Source organism: Perna viridis, chromosome 11 (genome assembly GCF_037379345.1).
Source record: "Perna viridis isolate PV_CMFRI_1.1 ecotype Kerala chromosome 11, ASM3737934v1, whole genome shotgun sequence".
NCBI lineage: Eukaryota > Metazoa > Mollusca > Bivalvia > Mytilida > Mytilidae > Perna > Perna viridis.
In genome coordinates, this window is record NC_142455.1 from 1,047,065 (window position 1) to 1,066,074 (window position 19,010).

At 32.7% G+C, this 19,010-nt stretch overlaps 1 protein-coding gene across 1 annotated transcript in view; it reads right to left on the reverse strand.

Moving 5' to 3' along the window:
• Positions 1-271: 271 nt before the first annotated feature.
• LOC148602253 (protein strawberry notch homolog 1-like) overlaps positions 272-19,010 on the reverse strand; it is a 58,830-nt gene continuing 40,091 nt past the window's right edge. The window contains exons 28-31 of the mRNA XM_088552736.1: positions 12,778-12,861; positions 8,421-8,526; positions 6,554-6,686; positions 272-2,492 (exon numbers count right to left, since the gene is read on the reverse strand). Coding sequence (XP_088408862.1) covers positions 1,458-2,492; positions 6,554-6,686; positions 8,421-8,526; positions 12,778-12,861 — 1,358 coding nt within the window. The 3' untranslated portion in view covers positions 272-1,457. The remainder of the gene's footprint in view (positions 2,493-6,553; positions 6,687-8,420; positions 8,527-12,777; positions 12,862-19,010) is intronic.

Below are 19,010 nucleotides of genomic sequence, written 5' to 3' on the forward strand. Positions count from 1 at the left end.
TTCACGACTCTATCCTACCGTTGTACCTGGTCCACGCTCCCAGTTTTAAGTAGAGTACGGGATGCTTATTTACTTCTGTCACATTGCACGTGTTATTCTATGTCTTTCATGTTCTTTGATGTGTGTCTATTTCACCTGCCTAGTCGTTTTCCTTGGATGACATTCTTTTGATTACCGTTCAAATCCTGGTTCCTTTAATCGCCCTTTCTGCTCAAATCAATGACTCCATATGCACACAGGACTTGCATAGACTATTAAGACAGCCAACAGTAAAGGAATGCCAGACAATGTATTCATAATGCATCGTTATGCTAAAGCTACATATCATATTTCAAATCATCTTCATTTTGTATTTTTGATGTTTTTTTTTTGCTGACATAAATTTCTTGTCCAAAAAGAGCAGTGTAAACAAATGTCTATCTACAAAGCTTTATCAAGCTGTACTGCGTACAAGCTTTTCCATGGAGTACTACATACAAATGTTAATAATAATATGAAGATGTAATTCACAAAAGTCGAATCAAGAAAGAAAAGAACGTTCCCTAAGTAACTTATACAGTATAAGTGTAAACTTACATCATGCTAAATGAAAGGGCAAATTGGACTGATAAATTCATCTTTCCGCATTACTTCTACAATCATGGAAAATTGTCCCATTAATTCATTACAAAAAGCAACAATAAAGCGTCAATAAAATTATGTTTCTTTTTCATTTTTAAAATAAAATTTCTAAAAGATTTAAGAACTGTTCATAAAGAGAAATATTTACTATATGACAGATTAAAAGATTTAACTTCTCCAAATACATATAAAATCATTCAAAATATCACACATGAAGTGAAACCACCACAGAAATAAAATGCATCTAAAAATATCCTCAAGCCATCACAGTTCATAAGAATAGTGAGAGCATAAAAACTGCATCACTTCATTTTTCCTTTGTATTAAACAATGTGAAAAAGAATGGTAAAAGTTGCATTTGGGATTAAGTAACCCAATTAAAAAATATTCTGAATGGTAACAAACTGCAACTCTGGCTGCCAAAGTTGTCAAATTTTCAAAAATTCTCAAAATTACATTGAACAGGAAAGCATACAGACATTAATTTCTCTTAAGTCTTATTGACTCAAATGCGACTGCATAATTCACTCCTTTAATTCACACATGAAAATTCTTTGGTACATGTTTACCTTTTTTAACTAACCACAACCCTTAAAAAATATGCAATCTTATCATTACTTTAATTACTCTTTAACTCATAAAGAAAATATTTGTATTAAAAGCAAGGCAAAAGCACTATGAGAATACGTTTCAAGGCCTAGTGACATAGCCTGTTATTCACTCAAAAAACAAATCAATGGTAAATTCACATTCTTTTACTCACTGATACAGCCAATTACTCACTTCAAATAAGTAACAAACACATCCAAATCTTGCAAACTTCAGATGTTTATCACTCACTCAATTAAGCAGTTGTCAATATGTTTATTCACTTCAGCGTTATCAGTCCCAGAATCAAACTTTATTTGGCAGATTGGACAAGATATTTCCATCTTCTTAGTAACTGATTTAGCTTTTGCAAAGCTGTTGATAAGGGAGGATTGTTTCCTTTTCTTAGCTAATGGCATCGATGTACTGTTGTCTGCTCTCCTCTTACCAGACAGCAATGAGGTGCTTTCACTACCTCCTTTCCTCAGTGTCAGTGTTGATGAAGCACCATCTAATTTCCAACTGGCACTAGATATTTCTGTTGAGTCTGAGTCTGATTTAACTAGAATCTTACATTCTTCACATCCAGTTGACGAAACTTTGACAGAAAAACAGGGAACTTTTAGATTTTCTGAATTTACTGATTTCCAAATTTCCACAAGTTTGTTTTCAGTAGCAGATTCTCCATGAAGTCGGATATTTTCAAAAATATCGAAGTTAAACTTCATAACAAAGTCTGGAACTGAACCTGGAAGATGAAAACTCAATGATTCAACTCCCTCAACTTTCTCAACAATTGTTACACATACATCAGACTTTCTTCCATAATTGCAGTCTTTATCAAGTAAACAGTCACTCTCTTGTTTTCTTGCATGTATTGCACTGCCATCCATACCGGAATCAGAATTAATTTGGGAGTTTGTAGCTGATTTAAAAAAGTTTCGTATCGTCACTGGAGGTCTGAAAGCTTTCTTTTGACATTTGAGGCATACAGGGGCTACAGGTTCAACCATTGCCCCAAGAAATTTACTTTTGCTTGACTCCTGACTAGTTGGCGACTGAAGCTGATTATTAAAAGGTTGAGTTCCTTGTGATGAATTGATAGGATTGTCAAGGCCTGGTTCTGTTTTAATTTTCACAGGTGGAAAAGGGGAAGACCCACTTGGTCCACTCCCATTTTCATGGTCTACACTAGGTGTGGTATTTTGACCATTTTGGCTTGAACTCAATCTATTAAAATATGGGCTTAAGCTTGCTTGTTGGTTATCGTTATCTGAAGAAACCTGCAATAGAAAAATTAAACCAAAAATTGATGAAGTGCATAAGTCAAGAACTCCAGTAAAATTTGTCAAATCAAAATCACAAGGCAAAATCTGTTGAGCTGTCTCTGAGGACATGCATCCACAAAGTCATGTGTGACAGGCAGACACACAGATGAACACTGACACTGGTAATACTATGTTCCAATTAGAACAGGGGTGGGGACAGAAAGAGTGCTTGAAAGTCTGTCTTTTTTTCAATTTACCTTAAATTATAATACACGAAAAAAAGCTTCCTTCTCTAGTTAAGAAGGCTAATAAAAAATACATCCTTTTCCTGAAATGACCTCAATGGGCTTAACTACAGTCAAAACTGTCTTAACAATCACTTGTATTAATTAATAACCTGTCCTTAAAGATTAGAATATCTCAGTGTAGTGCATTCTATGTATAACAGACATTTGTGTAAAGACCACATGTCTTATTAAGCCATGATTTTGCTCTCCTTTTCATATAGCTTTGACTGTGGTTTTATCAACCAGTTAATCCCTCTGATTAACTAACCATTTCAGTTGATATGACAAAATTTAATGCACAAAAGACTTTTGGTCCTGGGGTAATATTCAAGTAACATTCAATTTTACAGGAAGAGATTTCCTCTTTAAATGCTTCTAAACAATCTATTATAAATCCATTCTGAATACTATCACCTGATTAATGAGTATCTGTCGGCATAAAATTGTCCAAATGTATTTGTAATTGTTCAAACATAAATGTTAGAATCCTTGACTGATTTTCAATGTCTGATCAATTTCTCCAATTAGTTTTGGTATTGCTTTGAAGTTGATCCTTCTATGATAGGGCTAATTGCTCATTAGATAATTTAAGGTACATTCTATGACAAGACCAAGTCCAATTGATTAGATTTCTAATGATTTCCCATTATTTATAAAATAGTTTCTTTGTTCTCTGTCATAAATTGAGGACAGTGAGTAAAATATATGGAGGAATGGATGCAGTGAGTAAAATACACATACATCTAGTGTAATAGAAAATGAGTGAATAAATAGTTAGAGGATGAAACACAGATTAATGAATAAAATGCAAGCTAGAGAAATAGATAAAGATAGAGAGCTGGACAGTCATAGAACAAGACTATATGACTGGACAGTGAGTGAAATAGACATAGGACTAGACAGTGAGTGAAATAGATATAGGACTAGACAGTGAGTGAAATAGATATAGGACTAGACAATGAAACAACAGTATTAAAAATAGACATACGACTATGCAGTGAGTGAAATAGACATAGGACTAGACAATTAGACAAGAGTAAAATAGATAATGGACTAAACAATGAAACAAGAGTAAAATAGATATTGGACTAGACATTGAGTGAAATAGACTTAAGACTAGATAACATGACTAGACAGTGAGTAAAATAGACATAGGATTAAATAGTGAGTCAAATAAACATAAGACTAGATAGCGAATGAGTAAAATGATAGACATATGGCAAGACATGCAGTAGAATTAGACTAAGGACTAGACAGTCAGTAAAATAGACATACATGTAGGACAACTTAATTCTTCAGAAAACCAATACCAATCAGTTATTACATGTTCAACAAAGAAACAGAATGAAATGATAATTTAAATTCTTGTGTGTTTGTTTGTTGGGGTTTAACGTCCGAGCAGCAATATTTCAGCTATATTCAGACGATGAACATGAAATTGATGATAAAATGAACATGAAATGATGATGAAATGAAAAAGGGATGGACACAAGGACAATAGGGTCGACAAATTTTGATTGCCACTGGAAATAGGGAGAGGTGGGTAGGGTCGGGCAATTTAGCCTCCTGTGGCGGAGCCCTATGGTTCCTACTCCGGGAGAATACCACAGTAGGGTTCTTTAACGTGCGAGGAACGTGGCATCTTTCCCAACATGGTGCACCACTATGGTTTGCGGTCAGGTTTTCCGTATTATAGCCTGACAACCCCAACATGTAACACGCCAGGGGTACCCCATTCCACCTCCTGGGGCACACATCCCAGTTGCTCTGTGGGCAGAGCATCCTAGCCCCCAGCTAGGGTTCTGAGCACTATTTAGTCGCCTTTTACGACAAGCTTAGCGCTGCTGCAGGCCTATTCTTTTAACACCCAGACCTGCACGGGGCATTTAAATTTTTAATCTAATCAATAATTGCTTATAAAAATATGTAAAAAAAATAATAAATAGTAATTTTTAAAAAGAATTTCAACACTGCATTTTTCAATGCAAGACTTTATTTTTATAGTATGTGAGTAACATTACATTTCTCTATCAAAGATGAACTTAAATAATAGGGCCAATAATTATTTAAAAAGAAAATTAAATAAATGAGAAAAAATCAATTCTGTATAAAGGTTTTCTACATTTTTTCTATCCTGCACTCACATGACATACTAAGTAAAACAGTCAATTCATTTGATCTTTGGTACAAACAGATTAGTTGAGTTAAGCCAAATCATCTCCAACCAATTTGCAACGACGTGAGCATAGATCAGACTGGACAGCTGACAGGCTCTTAGAACCATAATTACATGTGTAAGGAAATCTACCGCTACCGATCTGAACAACTGTCGTTCAATTGACAGTTAATGTACTCCATTACAGAATATCGCTCGTCTCTGTGCTATAAATCAATGTCGTGATCAGACATTTAACTGTTATAATACACTGTAAAAGAAGTAAATTACTACAGCTTTGCAGGAATGTGGTAATCGTTAGCGATTTGGAAGTAAACATGCCACAGGGATCTACTTTGATGAAATTAGTCTCTAAAACCACAGCGTGCTGATGTGAAAAATTGAAATGTACATACTTCGAGGCAAACTTTATATTTATTTTGATGAAAAAAAATTGATATTTACAAGCTTGAAATAAATTTACAATTACTTAAGTGTTAGCAATTAAAATATAGTATAAATTCTTAATCACAATGTGGAAAAACTGAAATCTATGAAATTTAAACATGAGTTTTGTGGCTACATATGGAAATTTACTGGAAAAAAGCAAATTATTTGATGGCAATGAAATGTTAAAAAGTTTAAATAACCAGGCAATAATCATTCTATCAAGGGAAGCAGGGTCATATCCCAACTCTTTGGGATGACAGCTGGTGTTCCTCAGAAAAAAATCAAATCTTTCTAGTTTGGAATCTTGTTTTAAAATTTTATCAAGATCAATTAACTAATAATCAAGTTAGCCAATAAAAACAAAGTGTCTTCAGATGATGGTACCATACCATTAAATGACTGCAATTTTTTTGCAAGTGTATAAAAACAGTGTAGATGAAGATAAGATTAAATAAAACAATAAAAATGGGACAAGACTAAAAGAAAGATCTGAAATCACATCCTACAATATGGGACCCCATACTGAAGTTAGGTATCAAATATCCAGTAGCTGTGATTTTTAGTTGCTGATCCCCCCAAGCCCGACTGACATCCACCATACTATAAGCCAATTTACATGAGTGCAACAAGGTAAAAAAAGTGCCCAAGCTGTACTGATTCTCCAAATGCAACGTTATATGGATAAAAAATTTAAGACACATGTTCTAGGAAACAGAAAGTAGAATTGTTTTGAACACAATTTAAGTTATTTGTGAGGTACTACGCACTATAAATATAAAGCATTCTTTTATAATAACAAAACCTTACCATATCAATGTCTTTGTACTGTGAGGACATTTTCCTCTAGTCTTACAAGATCTACCATATCCCCCTCCTTTTGTCCAGTAACTTACAGACTGACACAATTTTTGTTCTATGAAGACTTTTTCTACTTCTATAACAGGAACTTAAGGAACCATATATCATATCCCCTCTTTTTGTCCAATAACTTACAGATTGACTTGATTTTTGTTCTATGAAGACATTTTCTACTTCTCTAACCAGATCTTCAGGAACTACTATATTATATTCCCCCTTTTTCTCCAATAACTATTATTTCTCTTCCTAGACCCCTTTTCCACCTGTCTGATCAGATCTTTAGAGTACATTATATCACCTCCCCCTTTTTTCTCTATAATACTTACAGTTTGACTCTGTTTTTGGTCTGTGAGGACTTTTTCTACTTGTCTGACCAAAACTTCAGGGTATCTCACACCAACAACTCTCTCTCCATTGTCTAACCTGATTCTGACTACTCTAATGTTTGCCTCAGACTTGCTGGAAAAAAAAACATAAATCAAATAAAAGGTTGAGTTTTTTTAGTATACATTCATATATACAGACTGTAGTTATATTTTTTGTTAACTTCCTAGATTCTGTAAATAAATTAAATATGTCACTTCATTGGTTTGAGTAGAACCGAACAAAAAGTTATGAACATTATGATGGAGGTAGGGAAAGTGGAAGAAACTAGAGGCTCCCAGGAGCCTGAATCCCTTATCTGTTCCAATCTTTGCCCTTCAAAGGGCAATAACTCTAATAAGAACTCATTCTACAACTCTGATCAAAGTCAGAATTTCGAAGGCCCTACCATAAGGATCACTTTATCATAAAAGTTTTTTTTTCTAACTGTTATAATTACTCTAACACAGACTTGTCAAAAATTTGACCCAATAAGGACTTTTGTATTCCTTACCATAAGTATCATTTCATCAATGAAATTCTTTTTTCTACCTACTATAATTTTCAAGATAGTGACCAAAAACTGCAAAACCACATCATTATTCACCTTCCCATGGCAAAAACTCTAACAAGGAGTTGTTCAACAACTTTTGACCAAAATCCTACTGAAGTAAATCTCTTCAAGATGAAGCAGGAAGATCATATTTATTTTCCAATGTTTTTTTTGGTGACTCGACTCCTGTGGTTTAAATTGGCAACAGTGGCCATGTATTACACTTCATCTATATAATCACTGATTTTGTTCCTTGTTTTAAAAGCAGCCCCAACCCTTTATTTTAGAGAAATTTTTGCTGTATTTTCAACACATATGGAAAATATGGTATGGGGGACAGAAATCCCATCTTGAGGAACATTTCACTGGCTTCTTTACCAGGTTTTCAAAAAATTATGCCTGACAAATGGGAATTTTTCTCCCTTTCGAAATATTTTTCAACATTTTGGGAAAAGTCTCCAGGGGAAACAGCAGATATTCGGCTGCAATACAAGGGTAACAAAATCACTGATAATCGACACAATTTTTTAAAGCAGATACCCTAAGGATACTAGTGACAAAGTTTGGTAATACACTTTTAAAGAAAAGTTAACGACAGTGATCTTAGATTAGGGCTACGTGAGCCAAGAAATGAGAGATTAAATAGTGATCTGTAGATAAAAATAAGTTACCTGTATTGTATCCCTGGAAGGTGGATATCTAAATCTCAACTTAGCAATGAACTGATAAACAATTGTCAGAGGACTAAATTATCATGGACAGAGAAAAAAAAATATAGTATGTTTTCATTATGTTCCCCAAACGTATTTGGGAAACATATTGTTTTTGTTTTAACTTTAATAGTTCTTGTTTTCCATATACTTTTGTTAGCCTATCTTCTGAAGAATGGATTGAAACCAAACTTGGCACAAAAATAGGTCACTATATTCCTATTTGAATTTTCATAATGGCCACTGTTTAAAGTCTGAAAAAAAAAATCATTAAAAAATGGAAAAAAATTGTAGACTTGATATGTAGTTTAAAAATAGGTCATCACAGGGGCCACTGGTCAGCCATATTGAAATTTAAAAATGGCCACCATTCCAAAGATGGCCGCAGGTCAAATATTTAAATTTTATTTTAAATGGAAAAAAAATCATCAAGCCATAGAAACTGATTCTGGGGCCTCCTCTGACAATGGGAACTTTTGGGGAACATCTGTGTTGGTGTCCAACATAATTAGTACTAGTTATTATTATGTTCTCTAATTCATTGTATTGAGGGCTAGAACAACTTACCTAAGGTTAAGCTTGCTTGCAAATTTACTGAGTGTTGCCTCTAACAAGCTCATATGAGACACTATACTGCCACACAACAGGTGCATCCTATAACATCTAGTTCCCACTGAAATGTATCAACATTATTACAGCAGCTGTTTTGATAAAAATTCTAATAGAACGTCCTATAAATACTAATGTGAATGGATTAATTTTCAAAATTTTAAAGAATAAAATGTGTTTCAAAGTGTTATAAATCAAATTCATGGATACTATTATCCGTTTGGTACAGTGTTGTACTCATTTAAAGACCTAATAGTCTTCACTTCATGTAAAGAACCTCTTGATGATTCCTATTTTGACAGTTCTGGTTTGATGTGACTCTAATGCTGTTGTTGAGAGGTTACTTATTGCCACACCTGTACAGCATATCGAAATCTACAATTTACAAGATTGGTACTTTTGTATTTTACGCACTATTTGACCTTTATATTCATATTTTATACCTTGCTCATGTGTAAATGAGAAAAAAAAACACATCCTTCTTTAAATATTTTTTCACTATATGTCTGACATTTATGCTCCTTAAATTGATTTTTCAAAACTCTAAAAAAAAAAATCAAATAACAGAAGCATACTTTTCCAATGCTTCGACTTGTTCCACTTAATTTGTAGATTTTCATTAAAGCCCCCCACCTTCCACCCCCCATTTTCAAAAATGCCTGCCCAAAATTTTTTTTCCTGGCAGTTCAAATTTCCAGATTTTTTTCGTGAACATATCTAGCATGACACTACTGTTACACAATGACTACTAAATTCTGGTCCTAAGAAAGTTAAATATTGTGGCATAACATGTATGAACACTGTTACAAGTTATAAATGATGAATTTCAAACTAATTAAGATTATACAAAACAACAATTCACAAATTGATATTTCATTAACTACAAATAAGGATCTTCCACAATAGAAATTCAAATAGTAATTTCATGAATAACGAATTTTGAAATTACACTTCTAAAAAAATACAAATTAAAAACTTTGACACCGTTGGATTTCCGTAATAGGCAGTAGAAAAGCTGAAGGTATTCAACAAAATGTCTAACATAAGACAGGCCTCAAGACCAGATACAGACACTTTAAAAATAAGAGATGCCAGCCTAGGTTCCTCAGAAAAAAAAGGGGGTGCTAAGACATTATTTGCCATTCTTTTGTCAATTTTACACATGAAAATGACGAATTTTCCAATAAAAAGGGTGCTTAATGCCAACCCTCTGCACCCCCGTCTGGATCCACCACTGGGCCTATATAAATCAAATGGTAATTTCATTGTTGTTTAAAGATAAAATATTTAGCTTGACATGCATCAAAGTCTTTCTTTCTATCTACAGGAGAAAAATGTATCGTCACTTTTCTTGGGACTGCCCAACCCTTTAGAATAAATGTCAAAACCCGCATTATTTAGTCACCACAACCTGGTTTTCAATTGTTTTTTCGTCAGCTCGCTTACAATTTCATCTTGAACTTTATGCATCTTCACAATGATTAATTTTGAAGTGCACCTTGCCCCTGTGTTGTGGGTTGGCAGTTGGCAGTTTGCTTTTCAATACTTTTTGCCCCGAGGAAGGCCGTAAGGCCAAAAATTTGTGATTATATTCCAAAAAATTTTTGCATGCAACTGAGTTTCTTTCTTTCTACAGAAGACAAGTGTTCTGACTGTTCCAGTTGTAGACCTCCGTTAGAACAGCTCAGCGGTTCTGCTAGTGTCCCGTCCTTGCAGACTACACTTGTTTTACTCAGCGTGTATCTACTAAACTAGCTCATCAAACAGCCGGATATGAATTTATTCTCATGTTAAAGAACAGCAGACGATGGGCAGTAGTTAGAAAACTCTTACACAGAAAGAACAAGAATGATTTACAGTTTAATCAAGTTGAAATCAGGAATGAAGTACCACTCTCTGTAAGAATCGGGCATTGGGTGACAAATCATTATTTCCAATGTGTTTTTTTTTTAATTCAAAAATATTCAATACAACTAGAAAACAACAGAAACCCTATTTGAATTTATATCTATGACATAGATATTATTTAGGAAAAAAGTGTGGGAAAATTTTCCCAACATTTTTCCATAGTGCATTTCATCTAAACTTGACCTAACAATATCTTAAAAAGGCAAACTTCACAAACGCTTTGACAGTAATTTCTATAAGTTACAAGGTATAAATTCTTGGATAATGCAATAAAATCTCTGCATTTTAGTTTCCTCCTGTGAAACACCTTGTACATATTTAAATAAAATAGTATTTAAAATTCATTTATGATAAACAAAAAAAAGTATTTTCCAAAAAAATAGAAATAAAATTAGTACATTTGTTCTTGTAAAATAGCAAAATTAAGGTCTGGAATCTGCAAAAATTGGGCAAATTGAAAAATAATGAATCATGCAAAAAAAACTACAAAAAAACAAAAAACACAGGATTTGACAATGTGGGCACATATTATAAGGTTTACTGAAGGCAAATTGACAGTTGTGTTAGAAGTGTCAGAGGACGTAGAATGGCAAGTTTTACAGTTCCTTCATCTTAGAAGTGTCTGAGGATGCAGAAAAGTGAGATCAAAATTAAAATAGAATAATAGGGAAAAATTTTAACACATTTCATATAATTTATATCTTGAATTACTGACACTAAGAAAGAAATGAATGCCATTTCTGAATTTCAGATATCATTTAGAATAAGATTTCATGGAAAGACTCGTGTTTGTTTTTTTTTTTTCGCAATGATTCACCAACAGCCTGAAATTTGCGAAGAACAGTACTTAAGTAGCACTCCAGCTAAGAATCATGCAAAATGTGATACATGGTTGGAAAGTATACATATTTTTATTTTTGATATCTTGTTTAAATTGCTTTAGTAAACAGAATTTAACATTTGGTTTTTCATATAACTCGTGCTCATAGGAGATAAAAATTGTATAGAATGCACTGTCGAATTCAAAAATAAAGGAGGTAACTCTGTAAATGACACTCAAATACAATAGAATCTATCTGACTTTCAATGTTTATAATCGCCGAAGAGCAGGCAGATTTGAATGAATATACATTTCATAATATAGACCCATAAAACAACTTAATTACAAAAATAAAAATATATAGCCTTTTTTTAAGTGTATCACATTTTTCATATTTTGCATGATTCTTACAAAGACAGCTACTTAACTAGTACATGGGTTCTTGTTAAAGTATGGTAATATTTCTTAGCAATCAGAAGAACAGCTCTTATCTTCTTAGGTTAACTTTTAAATATTAAGGAATGCCATATCACACAAGGGATAAAGTCACTTTTTTTTTTTTTTTTTAATTACGGCATTTAGAGTATTCAATTACTAAAAAAATGCATTTCAGAATTTATCATGTATTTCCTATTATACGTAAATGTTAATATGTTTTTTTTGGCTTTCTGTGGCAGGGAAGGAATTATGAATAAAAGTGTATTTTGCTTACTTTAATATCCTAGTACTACAGTCATGTAATCACTTTTTTTCCCAAATGGGACGTGATAATAATTTTATCTATCAAACAGTTGTATGACAAAGTAAGCTTTGAAGATAGCCAATTGTTAATTATCAGAGACTCATGGTTGTTGACTAAGCGAAAGCTATTCAGTGTAAATATTTATATCTAAAATGTATTTTATGCAATAGGAGTATGCATTTGTATTTTAACAATGTTGTGTATTTTTTCCTTGTTATTCAATTCTCTATAACCACAGAAATACATTTTGAAAATTTTTGCACAATATGGTTTATCAACACCTCCCAAACATAGCAGCAAAAAAAAAAAACACAAACAAAAAGAGAGTAAAGGAATTGTAATTGAAGAAATTTATTTCTCAAGTAGCTATGTAGCTATGTTTTGGATAAGGAAACAATATATGAATGAATATTTTTGTTTTTCACACGTCTTGCATAAATTACAGCCAAAACCATAGTTAATTTCAGGGAAAAGAGTTGGTCTTCCTTTGACTAAATGACCACTGCCAAATGAAATATCTTATTTCCCGAAATTAAATATGATAATTGCTTTAACAGTGAGATTTTATTCATTCAACAAACTTCTACAGGTAGTTCTGTGTTTACATGTTACCATGGATACATACCTCTACATGTAGTCCTGTGTTTACATGTTACCATGGACACATACATCTACATTTAGTCCTGTGTTCACATGTTACCATGGATACATATCTCTATGTTTAGACTTGTGTTAATGTGTTACCATGGATACATACTTCTACATGTAGTCCCATGTTAACATGTTACCATGGATACATATTCTACATGTAGTCCTGTGATTACATTGTTACCAAGGATACATACCTCTACATGTACTCCTGTGTTTACATGTTTTACCATGGATACACTGGTCTTCTGATTGGTTGTATAACTCTCTCCATAGGGGTTCTGTAAATAAATTGATTAATTGATTGATGATTAACATCCTAAGGCTGATATTGCTTGTATTTTAAAACAAGACCATTTGACCAATCAAACACATTCTAACTTGCAATAGCCAAACACACTGTTTCTACCATATAGGGCCAGAGAAAAAACTTGTTTAAGTCACCCTAACTACCATATTTTTTTACTGCCAACCGGTAGCACAATTTATTGAAATTTTTTCGGAAAATATCAGAGCCATCATTTTTAGTTGAGCACTATTAAAGTAAAAATATTCTCCTATAAGTGTCTATATAAAATAATTATAAAAAATAAATTGATTTTACCTACCTACACTATTTTTTTATCCAATGTAACCTTAAACAGACACATATTTTTCTTGGCCTTAGTATTATCATTTAATAAGGAGGTTTTAATTGATATTTTTTTTTAAACATCAGACACCAGACAGACTAACAGTCGTGAGGACACCCAAAAGTCCATCATTTTTTTCCCTCCTAATAGATGTTGTGTCAAATAGAAAAATAAGCTTTAATTTAAGTGATACTATTTTAATCTTATTTAATCTTAGATAAATGTTTAATACACATTTGTATATATGAACTTTAGTCGTACAAGATGTAAGGTCAACTTAAAGGGAGATAACTCTTGTACTTATATAAATAAAATTCCCGAACTTTTTGTTGTAAATTTTATTTTAAACCCAGACTTGAAAGACATATAGTTTTCAAGCTGGATCTAGATATTTAACTAAAATGTAGCTAGAGAATGCTTTTATGTGTGTATATATATATATAATATTTACAGTTGTTTATATTATAGAATAGAATGTATAATGATTTTTCACCTTTGTAATTTTATACATTGTTTATTTATATCGTTGTTGGTGTACATGTAGGTACAGTCCCTGAACCGATCAGTGCAACGATTGATAACCACTGACTGATTGATCACTGACCGATCGATAAAAGATGACCGGTGACCCATCTAATCACAGTTTTGTTATGTAAAATAACGAATGAGCTGTTAAAAATACAACAAATGTAAAATGAAAGTATTAATTGATGTTTAAATCTAATGCATTATGCTAAAATGTGTAAAACTGACAAATAAAACAACGGAATCTGTAAAATATATAGACCACTCTGTGGTCATGTGATGCGATCACTGGCTTAATGGATTGGTTTGACACATCGATCACATTTTTTGTTGCACAGACCAGTTCAGGTACTATATATGTAGGTATTTTTGAACTGTACATATTTGTTCTAGTCAGTAAGACAAACTTTTACCTTAAATAAACTACTTGTATCTGTAAAGGGTGCATTAGACATAAAATTCTACAATTTTAATTGAAAACATTAATATGTCAAAACTTGAAATTCTGAAATGTTTACTCCCCAAAAACCATTTTTAATTGAAACAGGCAGACATTTATCTATACTGAATAAGAATAACACAAGAACTATAGCATATTTGAATATTTCATTTAGGTAATTGTGAAATTAAAGTAGAAAATTTCCCAACTATGTTCAACTTCAAGTAGAACATGTAGAAATGACACATACCGTATGGTGGGTGTAAAATTTGGCGAATTTTAGGCAAAAAGTTAGGCCAAAAAGTTTGGCAGATGCTTAGTGGTGCACCAAGAACTAGAGCCAAAAGTTAGTATTTCGCAAAATTTACTTTGCATTTTTAGCCAGACCACTAAAATAGGCCAAAGTTATAACCCTGGAGAAATTACTCCCTATTTTTTTAAGATGTAGGGTAATAATTTTTTTTTCAATCTTTGACTAACTATGAAAAAGGCTTTTTAAGTGAAACAAAGACCCATCTATGAATCTTTCAAAAAAAGCATTCAGTGAAAATGTTGTTAACTTTCTACACAACCTAAGATATTTCAGAAAGATAAAATACAATTATCAAAAAGAGTTGTATGTAATGTTAGGAATGTCATGAAATTAGTCAAAACAGTACTAATTTGAAATCTAAATTGAATTCTATTGAATATTAATGATCATGCAATCAGCCGTCATTGATCCATGTAATAGCTGTAGATCTATTTCAGATCCGTTCTGGTACTGAACTAGGAAACTTTACAATCACAGATTTAAATATTTGTTATTCTTGCAAACCATAATAAATACAATGTTACACCATCAAGGAAGTTGACAAAAACATAGACTTACTGACATTCTGCATGAACCTTAGGTACAGTTTTATTTGATAGAATAATTCTTACATTGTTTAAAATTGATAACAATTTCTGTACGATTATAATTTTTTTTGTAGAATTAAAATTCTTAATATCACAGTTTTAACTTGTGCTTAATATAAAGCATATACAATAATGATGTTATACCTGTAACCCTTCCACATTAGAGGGGGGTGTCTCTAACAAAATTAATGAAAATTTTATAACTACTTCAACCTCCCACATAAAAATGTAGACTTGAGGAAAATTTTTGTTTAAAGTTACTATGCTTTCTGTGAAAAATGCTGTAATAATTGAATTTTTTCATCAAATATTGCTTATAAGTAAAAATCACCCACAGTGTCAATGAGGGAGAATCTTCTACATGAACTGTTCCAAAGGTTAACAGGTATGGAGACAGTGTCAATGGGGGAGAATCTCCCACATGAAATGTTCCAATGGTTAACAGGTATGGAGACAGTGTCAGTGAGGGAGAATCTTCCACGTGAACTGTTCCAAAGGTTAAGAGGTATGAAGACTGTGTCAGCGAGGAAGAATCTTCCACATGAACTGTTCCAAAGGTTAACATGTATGGAAACAGTGTCAGTGAGAGAGAATCTTCCACATGAACTGTCCCAAAGGTTAATAGGTATGGAGACAGTGTCAGTGAGGGAGAAGCTCCAACATGAACTGTTCCAAAGTTAAACAGGTATTATAGAGTTAGAAATCCTCCTGGTCTTATGTTCTTGTATATATTCTAACATCTGATCAAGCAAAAAAGGAAGAAAACAAATTCTCTTTTGAAAGCAATAAAACTAAGCAAAACAATAAAGCACTAAAAAACAACTTAACACAATTCCATACCACACACAAAACAAAAATAATCTCTAAACTGAATTAGAATCAGATAAGTAATATCTAACCTAAAAACAGATGTCAGCTTACATCATCTTTACATCACAGCAATCAATCAAAATAAGATTGAAATTGAGTTGCTCTTAAAATAAATAAAAGAATTCATAAACAATCTGACACCAGGAAATAAAGAGAAGAAAAAGTTACTATTCAAAACAAAAGCTTTTAGGCTTTCAAAATAAAGATAGGGGATTTTGCAAGTGTGATTAATATCAAAATACACTCAAAAGAAAGATTTTTATAGTCATATGGCACAACTTATATCCCAAGGGGAGTTTACGGGAACCTACAGACCTTGTAATTTTTTGGAAATATATTGTATTGGCGAGAGAGGTCTGAAGGTCAAACTAGAAATCTAGAGCTCCAACAAATAGACTAAAATTATCAAAAATTCTCTCACCAACAGCCCCCTTAAAAATCAGCTATCCTTCTACATGTTCAATAAAGAAGAAAGATTAATGTCAACTTTTCAAAGTAAAATCAAGAAGGCCACAGAGGTTTCATTAAGAACCGGCTACTGTCAAAATGTAGACAGTTTAAAGAGTGGAAATGGACGGTTCAATATCACAATGGGCCCATCCTACCTTTAATACATTTTGAAGGTGCAGACGGCCCATTTTCTTTATTAAGCCTGTTCACTGAAAAGATAATGAAAGCCCTGCAGGCCATAATCAGAAAAGAAACAGGATTTTCTTAATCCTGCATCAAAAACTAAGTCAAGAAAGCCCTAGGATCAAATATAAAATCGCTCGACTGTCATCAAGGTACTGATAGGAGACACAGCAACATAGAATCATAGGTCTTTAACTTAAAAAAATCTAAAGCAGTAGATCTCCCTCACAAAATTTTCTGAGATTTGCTGAGGTTTAGTTTTCATGACATGATTTATGTCTGGTAAAAGACTTTATCTGAATGTTATTCCAATTTCACGGTGACAATTTTTTATGATGTCCTCTCTTCTGACAGATGACCCATATCACAATGAGTGTAAATTAAGGAGGTAGACCTAGGGTAAGAGACAAAACTCTTGAAATCAGTGATCAGTTTGTATCACATTCAATTTCACCAAAACCTATCAAGCTTTCATTTGAATCAGAATGAAATCAGTCCAACTTACTTTGATGCTTACATGAGATTGATGTAAAATGCTGAATACAAACGTTTCAATGATTTGTAAGAGTTGTGTCCCTTTCCCTAGGTCTACCTCAGTGGTCTTTATAACAGTATCAATATCAATATGTTTTGAGTTGAAGTTATTTATTACAATTCTAAGCTTAAATCAGATAAATCACCCTTTTAGACACAGACACATAAGTGAGAGATTGTAGTAATTTTTAAAGAAATATCAGGAGGCTCCTGTCAAAAGCAGGAGCTCAGCACCTATGTCAAATACATGCACATATGTAAAGACAACCTTCATCAAATTGGAACCAAAGTGCAAGATAAAATTCTGACAATTACTGAACAAAACAAACACCAAGAACAAAAACATTCCATCTAAATTGCAGCAAATCATCCATCTAATGAATTTATTCTGGGTAACTGTTACTTGTAAAAAATTGAAATTGACTGGAATAACAGAGTAATAATTATTTTTGGCACATACCCACATAACATAAGATGCAACATGCAAATAAAATGAAAATGATAAGATAAACAGGTGATATAAGAGCCAGTATAAACACGGGTGTGTTTGATTGGTTGATTACATATCTGGCAATTTAAAGGTTCAATAATACCATGTTATTAAGATAAGTAGGTAACCATGCTTTGATAAAAAAAAACTATTATTTACTTTGTTATCATGTAACTTTCAGCAGCTTATGTTCCAGTAATCTAGTTAAATGCAGAAATATGTAAACAACTGATGAGAAAATGTTGAAAGTTGGCCATCAAACCACTATCAATATGCATCAGTTGTAAAGTAAATCAGGAAGTAATGTAAAACATGGCAACCCTTCTGTATCAAAAAACATGACCCTACGACTTTTGAACTGATTTACCAGCAAACAAATTAGATGCAGACGTGAATATTGATGAGAAAAATGATGAAAGTTGGCTTTCAAACCACTATCAATATGCATCAGTTGTTAAGGTATAATACCACTATTAAGGGGAACCAGTTGCCTGCACATACCAGAAAGTTGTCCATAAAAAACGAAGTAGTTCCTAGGATGCATTGTGTACTTTATGTGACTTAGCCAGTATATGCAAAATGGGTATCATCTGAAAGCTTATCATGTCAGGTACACACTGAATACAACAGTTTTTAACTCTGATGTAGAGAATAATTTGTTAGAGTCTAGATCTTAACCCATTGATTTGTCAAATTTCCAAAAGAAAATTAGTATTTTTAGTACCTGTCTACTTTCACTTCACTGTTCTTTCTTAGAAGCCATTAAAGGTATTCTGCAAATTTTATGAGAGAGTCTTTAAAGAGTCCCCTCTATGATAAAACCTGTTAAAGTTTATTTTAACAACTTTAAAAAAGATTGGGACCTTGAAAATTGCTTAATTCAACATAGAAAGTAATGGGACTTTTAATAGTGGTTTTACACCTCAAGTAAATCAGGAAATAATGTAAAACATGGTAACCCCTCTGCATGAACTTGACCTTATGACTTTTGAACTGATGTACCAGCTATCAAGCTAGATGCAGATATGTGAATATTGATGAGAAAATGCTGAAAGTTGGCTGTCAAACCACCATCAATATGCATTTGCTGGAAAGGAAATCAGATGTAAAGCAAAGCATGGTAATCCCTTGTCATTAACTGAATTCTGTGACTAACAAACCCACAAAGTTTGAATGAAATCAGGTAAGTAGTCATAAAGGAGTTGCTTCAATGAAATGTCATCTACATTAAAAATTTTAATAATGTAATCTGATAATTCTAATGAAAAGCACCAAATCAAAAAGCCTTAAAATCAATCACAGCATTCATATTGTGGAACTGGCCACGTGTCAAAAAGTGTAAAAATGTTCACTCCATGCCCCATGTTCTACATTACATTCCTATGGTAATATGGCACCTTGTGATAC